Raw genomic sequence first — 14,132 nt, 5'->3', positions numbered from 1 at the left:
TGTTGGGGGATTTAATTTTTTGAGTTCCAGGTATATTTTAGATATGAGACCCTTGTCTGTTGTATGGCTAGTGAAGATCTTCTCCCAATCCATGGGCTTTCTCTTGATCTTGCTAGCTATGTCCTTTGCCATGCAGAAGTTCTGCAATTTCATGCAATCCCATTTGTCCAACCTTTCTTTGATTTGTTGACACCAGATTATTCTTATCCAGAGTGAAAATGGCAGATTCTTTTGGTCTGCCATCTTGTCCCACCTCCTAAGCCACTTTTTATATAATTTATAATCCTGCTAAGCTATTAAAATACTTTTGCCTACTTAGTTTTTCAAATGCTCAAGACCAGTTTTAATCTTACTATTTCCTCATTAATTCAAATAAATTCAAATCAAATCTTTGAAACATGCATATTCAAGAGAGGCAATTTTACCTTGCTTATAAATTATATACTTTAACAGGCAACTCAGTTCTTCCTTCAAGGATTAGATTTTCTTATCTTTTGAAAGATGCAGTAGGACTAGAGGTCTCTAAGAGCTTCCTTTAAGGTATCTGAGCCACTAAGCCAACTGACATCTCATCTCTTCAACATCCTAGGGCTTCCAGAGAAAGGACCATTCCATCTTTCTGCAGTAAGAATTAGTGAATGAAATATTGCTTCCTGCATCTCCAGCCCTCTAACCCCAACAACCAAAGAGATAGTCAGATGACATTAGTACTTTAGGCCTTCAGCAACCCTGAGTCGTTTTAGAAGTTCCCAGGAGCCAGGGTACATTGTTTTTTCTCAATTTACTCCCATTTTTCTGATACTTCCTCTTCTAGCTACTCCCTATTTCCCATTACAAATTTGAAAAAAACTGTTTCTTATCTATAGCATTTAGTTTATTCCAGAAACATTGACATTACCCCATGAGTGTTCACCTCTTTGATGCACGTAAGTGGAAATCTGTACCTTTAGGTCCTGGCTAAAACATCAGTTGTCAAATATTATTCACTGTACTGAAGGGGTTGGGTCAGGATTCCTCTCTAGAATCACTTCTGCTGCTGACATCAGATTAATCTGCCCTGCCAGTTTTCTCTCCTTCTGCCCTCTTGGTCTGAGGATGTCTGGGAGCTTTTGCTCTAGGCTAAAATGCCTTGCTCACCAGGGCAAAGCTGGGGACAGAGATCTAAGAGGTGATTTTGGAAGGTCAGCAATCACAGTTTGCATCCTTTGAAATCTTTAGCTGTTGGCCCTGGGCTACACTCAATGACCAACACTGGAATGGGGGGAAATGTTTGCATTTTAGGGGATGACTGATTTTGTTCATAACACATTTTTCCTGAACTTTCTCAGGTCAAACCTTTTGTTATTGTTGTTTGAGTATCAGCTCAGTGCTTACAGTATTCACAAAATAAATATTTTTCTGTTTCTGATCCCAGCTTGCTTGCTTGACCTGATTGCTAATGCGAATTCATGGCTTAGTGTGTGGTACTGAATATCTCACCACCCCTCCCCCTCAGTAGTGTTCCAATCCATTACTTAAGAATAGTAATTCTTTAACATGGGAAAAGAGTGGTGTTTCCTAGACTGACAGCCCAATTTGGTTCTCTCATGAGTCCTGGACTGAAATTCTTGAGAGTTGGTGGCATGTGGTTTTTATCCATTTTATTATGGAGTTAAATTCTCTACCCTTCATTACAATGGAGCCCACCCACCCTTGATATTCACCAACACCTAAAAAGTCTTGGGTTTTAATAGTGTAAATAGTGTGAATCTCATTGTAAATAGTCTGTCTGATTATTTGCAAAGGAAAAAAATACCCTTCTATCTGTAAATTATATACTATAATCATAACATATCACAAAGAAGAATGAGAGACAAGAAAGGACAAGGATTGGTGAGAAGAGAAGGGAGAAGGACATATTAGAGTGATTAACAGGGAGGATATGACAGCTTGAGAGAAATCATGAAATACGAATTATTTTATTTTATTTTATTATTTTTTTCTGGGGGGGTCTAGTTGTGGGGCCTGAACTCTGGGCCTGGGCGCTGTCCCTCAGCTCTTCAGCTCAAGGCTAGTGCTCTACCACTTGCGCCACTTCCAGCTTTTTTGTTTTTGCTTATGTGATGCTGGGGAATCGAACCTAGGGCCTCATGCATGCAAGGCAAGTGCTCTACCACTGAGCCACCTTCCCAGTCCCAACTAATAATTTTAAAAGTAGCATTTTATCTTAATTTTTCAGTTATGTGTACAATTTATGTCTACAAATTTTACAAAATGTAAAAATGTTATGTTTTTTCCAGAAAAAAAGATCAACCTTCTCAGTCCTCCAAGAACTGCCTAAAAAGTTAACTTTTGCTGGATCCATGAATTAACTCAAAGGATAAATGCAGGACAGGCAATCCACAGGCAACTTGCTCCTGCTCACCTCCAATGATTAACTGATGACTTCCCTGGAACCCCTCCAGACATAAAGAATGAGATTTTGATCAACCAGGTCCTAGCTGTGACTGGGAGTTGTTATGTTTTTAAAGAGATGTTGCCGAGTAAGAACCACACCACACACGTGGTATTCAGGTAAGGGGTAAGTTTATTCATCGTTCTGGCTGACACCAGGCCATGTTGGCCCTCTACTTGGCTGGGTAAGGCCTGGGAAAGAGGGTGTCTGGCCCTGGGCTAGGCCTTATATAGGGTAGGGGTGGGGAGATGTGACCTTTTCCAGGTGTGCCAGTTGCCTAGGTAATGCAGGTACTGGGTGGAGACTTTGCTGCCAAGAGGGTGGAGTCTGCTCGCCTTCCAGGACCGGACCTTACAGTTCAGCCTTTTAAAAATCATGAAATAGGGTGGGGAGTCTCTCTGGCTACTTTCTGCTGACAAGGGGCGTCGACATTAGGGGTAAAAGGCTGGAATGTGGTCCCCTCCCAGAGAAGGCAGTGAGCAGCAGCTGTCCCTTGGTGGGCATGAGTCCTTAGATGAAGTCTGGAGGAGGCAAGTCTCTTGAATGAAGTCTGGAGAAGTCTCATGAGGCATTAAGGGACTGGAAAAAAAACACTAGAGAGCAAATAAATGGCAAGAGGAAGGACTTGGGGCTGAAAATGTTGGTAGAAATGTCCCTAGCTATTTCTGACATCTGGCGACTAGATAGAGAAGTCAGGTGACAAAAGCAATAATGTAAATTCTTGTCCAGTTAAAAGGTAGACAGGTATGGACATTAAATGGGCAGGCTTCTACTTCTATTGACCTCCCAGCTCTGGTTAATTTTGAAAGGGCAGGCAAAAAGTGGCTGATATGACATCATCTCTTACTCCTCTCCATGTTCCCTTGTTCCCCAGACTGGTGCTGGGATGGCTTGTCCCAATTAGTATTCATAGAGGTTTGAACTCAAGGCCTGGGCACTGTCCCTGAGCACTTCTGCTGAAGGCTAGTGCTCTACCACTTTGAGTTACAGTACCACTTCCAGTGTTTGGCTGGTTAGAAATAAGTGTCTTGAGCCATGCTTCCAGCCTGGCTCTTTGCAGGTTAGTTAGGAGATGGAGTCTTAGGGATTTTTCATTCCCAGGCTGGCTTTGAATTGCAATATTTGCCACAAAACCCCTTTATTATTTCCAATTAAAGCAACAGGGAGATCAAGTAAAATAAGTAGAGTTTACCTGGTCTTTATCAAGAATTGACCAACAAATATTCTGCAATGACAAAACTTGTTAGATGTGATGAGAATCTTAGTACAGATATGCCCAATATTTTAGAGTCACATAGTCAGTACTAGAATACACAACACAAAACAAAAAAGGCAAAACTCAAAACCTAAAATTTTTGACAACAATGTTTAGACATCTTTGCTAACAAAGCACATCAGATGGTTGGGCCCCAGTTACCAGGGCCTGTGAAAAGAGCAACTTGTTGGCAAGGCACCTTAGAATAAGTGGATGGAGTAGTAAGCTTAGTAAGTTTAGTTGTAAGCCTAACCTTAAGGGTCAGATGAGACCAAACCTTAACCCATCATGTGGTCAAGATGGCAAAGTCAAGATGGCGAATTTCTGAAAAAATGCAAAGAAAGCCTGAAACAATAGATCAGACCTAGATTGGCTAGCCTGTAAGAGGGAACCTAGAGGGGGGTCCTCAGGACCCAGCCTGCATCGCACTCTTCAGGGTACAAGCCAAAAAGTTGTAAAAAAGAAAGGGAGAGATAAAGAAAGTTGGATATGACTAGCAGAAAGCTAAGAGAGCCTGAACGTTAACAGACTTCTGACCATTAACCAATTGCAGAGGCAAAAATAAGTCTGCAGGAGGCAAGTCTCTTGGATGAAGTCTGGAGAAAGTCTTATGAGGCATTGAGGGACTGAAAAAAATACTAGAGAGCGAGGAGGGTGGAGTCTGTTCGCCATCCAGGAGGGGACCTTTCAGGAGTGTTTTAGTCATTAGGTATACTCCCTGCCTCTTGCCTTTAGTTCTCTGTCTATTTAAAGGGAAGCCAAATGTCTGTACTGCTGGAAATGGCCTAAGAAGTACTAAACTAAGTCCTCCCATAGCTGCTATATAAGAAATATTATTTCTTTGCCCTGCAACAAGTGTTTATGTGCATATAGGAATAAGTGGCCATATGGACAAACTGCTGGAGTTTGACTGGGATATAAAACTCCTGTTTCAGTCTCTCTTAATTTCCATTTTTACCCTTCTTAACAGTTAGTTTGCTCTTGTTTGGCCTTTTCCTTCTAGTATTTAGCTTCATTTTTCTGTTTCTTGACTTTTAAAGATTTTTATATTAACCACTGATTTCCCTTCATCCAGATAAGGAAACTCATATATCTTCAGGTCTAGCTTTTTTCTCTTCCCTCATAGGCTTTTTAAAACTTGTGTTTGGTTAAATCAATATTCAATCACAATATTTACTATTAGAATATCACCTATAGCTAATCCATACAGAAAATTGATTGCACTAGCATTCTGATATATCCTTAAAAAACTGTCATTAATATTTTTTTTTTACTTTTTTTTTCTGCTTTCTAAGTTTTGATCTAATTCATCCCCAGATTCCATTAGAAGTATAAAGTCCTCTGGGAGCAGGGAATGTGGCATAGTGGTAGAGTGCTTGCCTAGCATACATGAGGACTTGGGTTCAATTCTTTGGTACATAAACATAAAATGAATAAAAGAAAAAATGACCACCAAAACTATTTAAAAAATAAAAAATATAGCCAGTAAGCTATGGTTTACTTTTTCCCTTAGGGAGAGTTCCTGGACCTTCTCTCAACCTGCTCCTGTCTCCGTGGATTTTTCTCTAAGCTGACTGTACAGCCAGTGTTCTAGGAGCTGGCTTCTCAGTATTCTGAGAACTCCCTTAGTCTCTTCCTCATCTTGGGCCCAAATGCTCACAATCTATGGTTTACTTTCTCATTTTTTTGGATAATGTCCTTTAGTAGCTTCCTGAAAATGGATGCATGGGCAAAAGGAGGAATAATTTTTACTTTTTCAATGTCAGAGTTACTTAAAATTTGAGGGCTGAGGCTTTAGTCCACATTCAGCTTCCAGTGTGTTCCAATCCACTTTTTAGTGTCTCATTTTTTTTTAACTTAAGGAGACAGCCAAGGATTCTTTGATATTTGAGGAAATTCTCTAACATTGACATAGACAAAAAATAACAACAACATAAGAAAAGTGAGAAGAATGAATCAGAAGAGAAAGTCATATACTCTCACACAACAAAAGCATGAATATATCGTCTTTATATCTGTTGTCAGAAATTTCACAGTGATGTGTCTTGGTCTGAATCTTTTGTCTATTCCTTGTGTTTGTGACCTATTGGTGAACTAATCATCAGGAAGTCATGCCCTACAGTGCTAGGAAAGACTTTCAAAAAATTCCTTCCCTAATATCCTTCCCTATTCAACATGGATATGTAGCAGTTGTAAGATGGTGAAAGAACTTACTGAGACAGGACAGTAAGAAAAAGAAAATGTTTATTATGACCCTGGTATTAGGAAGATACTGCAGCTAGCTAGCCAGCCAGAGGGACACGGCTGCAGCTACGGTGGTATTGATGTGGGTGCAGGTGTTGATTGGCTATCTCTCCTTTTGTGAACCTAGTAGGCACAGAGCAGCTCTGCCCATTTTGTGGGATTGACTTACTTCTTTGTTCTACCTGGTCTGTTTCACATGCCATACCTTCCACCTAGATTTTTTCTTTTTCTCCTTCACATTCTTCCCCCTGCCCCAACAGAAAAACAAACCCAATCCTTGTTCCAGTGGGGCAAATGTCTCATCATGTAATTGCTTCAAGCTTAGTGAGATAGTAGAGCTGTCCCTTCCTGTGTTTGTTGTTCTGGAAGAAGGTTATGGAGTGGTCCTTGGGGACACAGTGGGATCTAATTGAACAACAGAATAAAATCATATGGAAGCCATCCATGTCCTGGGACTAAGAGGAACTAGAGGGTTACACAGTAGGGGATGGAAGCTACATTAGAACATCATTTGTAACTTAGGGCCTAGAGGCAAGAGGAAGAAAAATCTGATTAGAAGGATAATAAAGCTGGATGCATTGACAAAGGGAGGTAAAATAGACAATAGAGGTCTAAGGAAGGGGACAGCCAGGATAACTATAACCAGGGCATGACCCATGAAACGTATCCTTGGGTCATTCTCTAAGTTAGAAGGTTTGATAGGTTAATTTATGAATGTTAGTTTGAACTTGCCCTAATTTATTAACCTAAAAGCTGCAGTCTTTCCTGAGGATAACACAAGATCCACCTTAGGCAGCAGTGAACATATTTAAGGCCTTTTTGGGGGGTAAGACTATTGTCCCTAAATAGTCTGTTTGTCTGTATATCAGTGAGGGTGTGGAGTAGGCTGCCTAGTAAATTGGCTAAAAACAGTGGGCTTTTTTCCAACAAAGGTGTTAGGATAATCATGGATGTGTGATAAGAAATGGAGATTGTGACTGTCCAGTTGTCATCCCCAAACCAGAAGCAGTAGTAGAAACTTAGTTCATGACCTATCTCTTGTATGGTTCCTCAGGAAAAAAAAATATTCCTGGAGAATCGTTACCCAGATGTTAATTTTTTGTATAAAGCAAGTATATCTGAATGTGCAAGGTGTGGATTGTAGTACAAGTACAAGGCATTACCTAGATGACTTTCTTTGATGCAAAGGCACTCATTCTTCAAACTTCTGGGAGCCTAATTGCAGGGGTCTGTAGCTGGGACCTCCCAAATGATTTGCCTTGAGCCAAAGGTTTATCTCAGTGCCACATGGGATTTCAACACCATGTGTTGAACTTGGAATTCCGGAATTCTCTGCGTTAACTGATGAATTAGCAAACCAACTCATTGGTAAAATCCACTGTCCCTTCCTCCTTCTACTTTCAGTGTATCTTTTTGGTTTACCTTGAGTTATAATGGAATCCCCATCCTTCACATTTGAGGTGAGTGGGTAGGGTATAATAATGGCTCCTAGATTTGGTTGTAGGCAGTAGGAGTCACATTTTTCATCGTGTAGACTTTCACTGTCTTTTTGCTGCCTAGGTGGCCCTCACTCCCTTAGGGAATTCTCAGAGCTCAGAGTTCCTATGAGCATATGTCTTCAGAGTCATGTCCTCTCCTTGGATTGGGTGCAAAGCAGTTAAAGGATTGTGTCAATGCAATGACCAAGGGAAGTAAAATAGACAATAGAGGTCCTAGGAAGCGGACAGCTAGGATAACCGTAACCAGGGCATGACCCATAAAGCCATCCTTGGGTGGCTCATTCTCTCAGTTGGAAGGTTTGATAGGTTTGATAGGTGTGTGGGATGAAGAGGACAGATACTTGTTGTAAAGGATTTCCAGCAATTCTCCTTCTTCCTGGGCTCTACCTTCAGAGCTGCTGGTTACCCACAATCATAGATTCTTTGTGAGGGCTCCACATATATTTGTATCTTTGTTTCCCCATACTTATACTGCAGATCACTATGATCTACCAGGTCAGTTACTTATCACTAGTGCACGTGTTGTTTGTTGGGGTCCTGCTGCATGACAAGACACAGTGACATGTATGTAGTGAAAAAGCCTCATGGTGGTCACAAGTGGGGGGGAAAGGAGGGAGGGAAAATCAGGGTCTCAACATGTTCTTCAAGGCCATAACCCAATGACCTACTTACTCTAAGCCCCACTTCCTTAACATTTAGACCACCTCCCAACAGGACTATCAGCTGAGTACTCAATTGTTAACACATGAGCCCTTGGGGTAAACGTAAGATTCAAACCTGGATAATACAAAACAATCTACTTACCTCAATATGCTTAAATTTATCACAGCTCCAAAGTCCATTATGCCAAATAAAATAATATTTTGTGGGTCCTAACTATTAAGTCATAGGCATTTCAAGGGTTAGGAGCTTATTCAGTATTATCATATTAAGTTTCGATAGTACTCATTATCTTTAGTTCTTGTGAAGAATATATATATATATATATATAGAGAGAGAGAGAGAGAGAGAGAGAGAGATCCCAAGGTCATATATATATATATATATATATATATATTTCTTGTTAAGATTATTTATATATGTACAAGAAATGAATGAATGAAGACCTTTCAGTGATACAACACATTTATTTATTATTGGGTCCTTTATGTGTTGGTATATTTGAGAATTTCTTCAAGGAATGTTCACTAAAACTAAAAGGGGGGGGAAACAAGTAAACTTAAAAAAATTAAGTTTAGTGTAGTATCTGGCCCAAAATAAGACAAAGCATGACAACACAGAAAAGCATGAGCTTTTCACCTGCTGTTAGGGGTCTTTGGGGTTCAGGGATAATGTCCTCATGTGAACGAGGTGAGGATCGACAGCTCTTCTGAGAGGAAGGTAGAGATAGGGAAGACTTTGTTTGGTGTTTTAATGAGTCCCTTACAGCAAACCCCACAATGTTGCCTCTGTTAGGAGGCTCATCCAAAGGCACCTCCCAGATAACTAGTATCTCCTCAAAATCATATCCATAGTATACATGCAGGATGTACTGGACAAGGTTTTTCAGAATCCGTGTGACACTTTTTGTAGAGAACTCAGGATTTTCAGATCGCCAGCTGGAGCAATTGTTGCACTTCTGAGCAAAAATCCGCATAAGCACCTGGCCCTGGGATTTCCAAGGATCCAAGTAGAAGTGGCACAGAGTGATTATTTGGGCAGAAGTCCAACTTCGGTTGCACAGTGCACACAAAAACCTGCAGGAAGAAGAACAATTCCACTGGGTCCTTAAGCTGATTATTGACCTGAAGGTCAATGGTCTTGACCTCATCTCTAATAGCCCTTTCAATCTGAAAAACTTCATGTGATCTAGACTGTTACAGTCACCACTCAAAACCAGAAACAAAAGGCTTATGTTTTACATAAAAAAAAACTTTTTCCTATGAAACTGAATCCATCCATTTCTGTATACTACAAGGAAACAAATTTCTACTTAATTACTCACTATGGTAACAGAGAACTTTTTACAAAGTATTTTGAGATAGGCATTTTCATAGCCTTACATTATCTCATGTCATCTTTTTTTTCCCAAAAATTTTTATTGGGAGAAAACTACAAAAATCTCATGTCATCTTTAAAGACATTCCTATAACATAGGCATAATGGAAGTCAATACCCATATAAGAAAATGACTCAAGAAGTATAACAAATTGCTCCAGACAAAGTAGGTAAGTGGTAGAGGCATATTTTTCCAACATATGGTCATTTGATACCAACCCTATTTATCTATCATAGCATCTCACCTCCAGTGAGCAGCATGGCTATTCTTAGACCTAGAGAAAAGAACTAGTCTAGAAGCAATGACACTTGGTTGAAAATCCAAGTCCATGGTTTATATCACAGGACCTTAAGGAAAGCACTTCTCCGTACCTCAGCTTTTAAATCAATAAGAAGGAAATGCATCCTTTATGCATGCATGTGCATGCATGCATGCGTGTTTTTGTGTGTATGTGTGTGAAAGAGAGACAGACAGACAGACAGACAGACAGACAAAGAGATGGCAGAGTGCAAACATACACACACATGCAAGCCAGTATTAGGGCTTGAACTAAGGGCCTGGGGGCTGTCCCTTAGTTTTTCCATTCAAGGATGTCACTCTACCACTTGAGCCACATCCCTATTTCTGGCTTTCATGGAGTTAAGAGTCTCCTACACTTTCCTGTCCAGGCTGGCTTCACCCCTCAATTCTCAGATCTCAGTGTCATGAATAGCTAGACATACAGCTGTGAGCCACTAGTGCTGGACTACAAAATGCTGCATAAAACATGCTTTATATTTTCCAAAAGTGTGCTGCTTTCCCCATCTCAAAAGTGTTATTAGAAGGAACACCTGACATTTTAAAAAGCATTAAAGGACATTATGAATTGCTCACAGAGTTCTGGCTAATATGGAAAGGGACACTTACATGGCTCCTTGGCTTCTAGGGCAGAACAAAGGGACTGCCACTATATGGGCTGACAAGTGACTTGAAACCTGTTCTTTAGAGCAAGAAGAGGTTTCATTTAAAACAAAAGGTTCTAAAGACTAGGGGAGGAGAGGTACGGCTCAAGGGGTTGAGGGCTTGCCTAGCAAGCATGAGGCCCTGAGTACAAGGTAACAATGCTCGATAGGAAATGTACTCATTACCTTACTCATATAAATGTAACCCCTCTCTTTACAATTAAAAAATATATTAAAAAAGAAAGTAAAAAAAAAAGATGATGCTCAGCTAAATGAACCTCAAGATAGGGACACAAGAGGTTTTATCTTTGTTGCTGTTTTTTTTAATGTAGTATGTGTTTTTTTTTGTTTGTTTTGAATGTCCCCCCCCCATGGTATAACCCCTGTTTTCACTGTGTTTGATTACATTTTTCTAATTTGGGGAGGGGAAGGGAAATAACAAAATGCTGAATCAAGGATACAGGTTGATTCATTGTAACGATGATATGTACAGGACACTTTGCCAAAAACAAACTTTACAACTTGGGGGGAGAAGGGAGGAGTTGGGAGGGGATGGATGGTAGGGGAAAAACAAAGGAGGGGGTAGCAATGCTTGATAGGAAATGTACTCTTACTCATGTAACAATAAAATATATATAAATAAAAAATTAAAAAGGAAAATTATGGATCTTGCAGTTAACGTAAAAGTATCATTTATATAATATTTTATCCTTTTTGTGCCATACTAGGGCTTGAAGTAAGGGCCTGGGCACTATCCCTTAGTTATTCTGCCCAAGGCTGGCACTCTACCACTTGAGTCACAGCTCCACTTTCTCCACATTACACTTTTTGCTGTCTAATTGGAAATAAGAGTATCATAGACTTTCCTTCTCTGAGCTGGCTTTGAACCATGATCCACTATCTGTTGAAAAAAAGTCCTCGCTTTAAGAGAATCAGATTGGAAATGCCTTAAGCCGAGGCATGGAGCATGCTTTAAGCAAAATGAACTGCAAGGTATGGACACAAGAGGTTTTTCTTTGTTGTTGTTTTTAATGTACCATGTGATTTTTTTTGTTTCTTTTGTATGTTCTTCCCCTTATGGTATATCCCTTGTTGTTACTGTATTTAATTTTGTGCCCTGCATCTTATATATACATTTATCTAATTTGGGGAGGGGAAGGGGAATAACAAAATGTTGAAACAAGGACACAGGATGACCTATTGCAACAATGAGACTCAAAAGACACTATGTTGGACATGATCTTTACAACTTCAATGGGAGGGGGCGTAGTGGAGGAGGTGGGGAAGGGAAGGGGTAATAGAAAAATACAAAGGAGGGGTAAAAATGTTCCACAAGAAATGTACTCATTTCCTTACTCATGTAACTGTAACCTATCTGTACAGCATCTTTACAATAAAATACTTAAAAAAAGAGAGAGACTGCTGTGGAAAAATGCATGGTTTGGCTGATAGTTCATGAGGAATGGAGCAGGCTTGCATGATGTAGGAGATAGGCAGTCAGGGAACAAGATATTCTGAGACAGGATTCAGAGGGCTTGGCTATCTTGGTCATTCTCAGGCTCTTGGTAAGAAAGAAAGGAAGCTGATTCTTATAACCCAGATGCTTTCTGGGCCTTTAAAGAATTAGCCAATGAGGGAGGGACATTCCATAGAAATTTCAGGAACTAGGTTTTAAACTTATTTTTTTTTGGCAACAGTATTTTCTTTCATTCTCAGACTCTATAAGAGAGAGAGAGAGAGAGGCAGAGAGAGAGACAGAGACAGAGAGAGGAGAGAGAGAAAGAGAGAGGGGAAAGGGGAGGGAGGGAGAGGGATAGACAGAGAGAGAAGGGGAAGGGAGGGAGGGAGAGGGAGAGAGAGAGGAGAGAGAAAAGGGAGGGAGCAGGATGGGTGAGAGGAGAGAGCAGAGAAAAGAGAGAGGGAGGGAGAGAGGAGAGAGGAGAGGGGGAGGGAAGGAAAGGGAGAGAGAAAGATAGGAGAGGAGGAGGGAAGGAAGGAGAGGGAGAGGAGGGGAGACCAGGAGAAAGGATGCAGCCTGGTCAGGACTAGAAAGGAGCCTGCAGAAAACTTTAGAGACTTCTTCAACCAAAAGAGTTAGTGAGACAGTACAGAGGCTTCCTCAAAATGAGGATTTATTTAAAAATGGTTGGTTTCAGTTCCAGCTCCCTTCAGGAAATCCTAGATATATTAGGATATATGAGGCAGGACCCAACCCCTGGATCCCTGCCAAGAGAAGGACTTATCCCCCAGCATCCAAGGCTAAATCTGAATATGTATATTTCATTTCTGTCAGTTCTGCTAGGGGAAAACTAGAGACAAGGCAGAATGGCCCAAATTATACATAACTCTGTTTTTTTTTCCTATCATATATATTTTATATAAAATCAGACTGAAGAAGCTGGTGATGATTCGTGGTCTTAATAAGCTTTCTAAGGGATAAATCAGTGCTAGCCCGAGCTTCTTTGTTCAGGGAGACCTCACTCACCTGCCAAATACTCTCTGCTGATACTGCATCCACCCAGGGCGAGGGAAGTCTGGAGTGATGTTTTTATCCAACTTCAGGGTCCACTTAACCCACGGTATTTCCTGTCTCATCTGCTCTTGAAATTTCTGTTCCCATTTGTAGCCATTTTTAACTGGCATGTTCCTCTGAAGCTGCAGTCCAATGTCCAGCTGGTACTTTTCGCTTCCTCTGGTCCCAGCCTGACTCCGATTCAGCTTAGTTTCGATTTCCTGGTTTTAACTTTCGTTTTTGAAGCAGAGCACAACACTTCTTGTGTTGGAAGATAGAGGGCAGCAGAGTTTTTTTACTTTTTAAAATTCACTTTATTTTATTGTAAAGATGCTGTACAGAAGGTTACAGTTACATGAGTAAGGTAATGAGTACATTTCTTGTGGAACATTGTTACCCCCCTACTATCCTTTTCCCTCCCCCATCATACCCCCTCCCCCGCCCCCTAAGTTGTAAAGTTCATTTCCAACATAGTGTCTTGCTAGTCTCATTGTTACACTGGGTCCTCCTGTGTCCTTGTTTCAGCATTTTGTTACTCCCCTTCCCCACCCCAAATAACATAAATGTATATACAAGATGCAGGGCACCAGAATCAAATATAGTTACAATAGGCGTTATACCACAAGGGGAAGGAAGAACATACAAAAGAAACAAACAAAATCACGTAGTACATTAAAAACAACAACAACAAAGAAAACTTCTTGTGTACATATCTTGGGTTCATTTCGCTTAGCATCATCTTATATGGTCATAAGTACATAGCTTTTGAGCTTTTCTGCTTTTCTGATAAGATTGTCTTAGCCATATACTAATTATTGCAAATAAGGGAAACCATGGGACCTATATTTCTTTGGGTCTGGCTTACTTCACTTAATATGATTTTTTCCCAAGTTTTCCATTTCCTAACAAATGAGGCAGTGTCATTCTTCTGATAGAAGCACAGAATTCCATTGTATATGTAACTCTGGCATGAGATATATCCTTAGCTCCTGAATGAGTAGTTCAAGCAACAGAATGTTTGCCTCTCAAATAGAAAGCACTAAGTTTGATCCCTGCTTAGATGTTTTACCTTTATGAGCAGCATTTTTCTCACTTTATAGTAAGCACGACACTATTTTTAGGAGTTCCAGGTTATTTGCATGCCCTCCCAGATGCTCACACCCTACCAGCTCTTGATGGGCTTTTTCTTTCTTTCTTTCTTTTTTTCCT

At 40.3% G+C, this 14,132-nt stretch overlaps 1 protein-coding gene across 1 annotated transcript; it reads right to left on the bottom strand.

The window, feature by feature from the left end:
• Window positions 1-8,623: 8,623 nt before the first annotated feature.
• On the bottom strand, window positions 8,624-13,135 carry Rtp4 (receptor (chemosensory) transporter protein 4). The gene is made up of 2 exons (XM_013034773.1): window positions 12,897-13,135; window positions 8,624-9,168 (listed from the first exon to the last, which is right to left on the bottom strand). The coding sequence occupies exons 1-2, from the start codon at window positions 13,052-13,054 to the stop codon at window positions 8,667-8,669; spliced, it is 660 nt and encodes a 219-aa protein (XP_012890227.1). The 5' UTR covers window positions 13,055-13,135; the 3' UTR covers window positions 8,624-8,666.
• Between the last annotated feature and the right edge of the window lie 997 nt (window positions 13,136-14,132).

Source organism: Dipodomys ordii, unplaced genomic scaffold (assembly GCF_000151885.1).
Source record: "Dipodomys ordii isolate 6190 unplaced genomic scaffold, Dord_2.0 Scaffold196, whole genome shotgun sequence".
Lineage (NCBI taxonomy): Eukaryota > Metazoa > Chordata > Mammalia > Rodentia > Heteromyidae > Dipodomys > Dipodomys ordii.
Note: the sequence above shows the minus strand (reverse complement) of the source record. Positions and strands in the feature narration are given on the sequence as shown.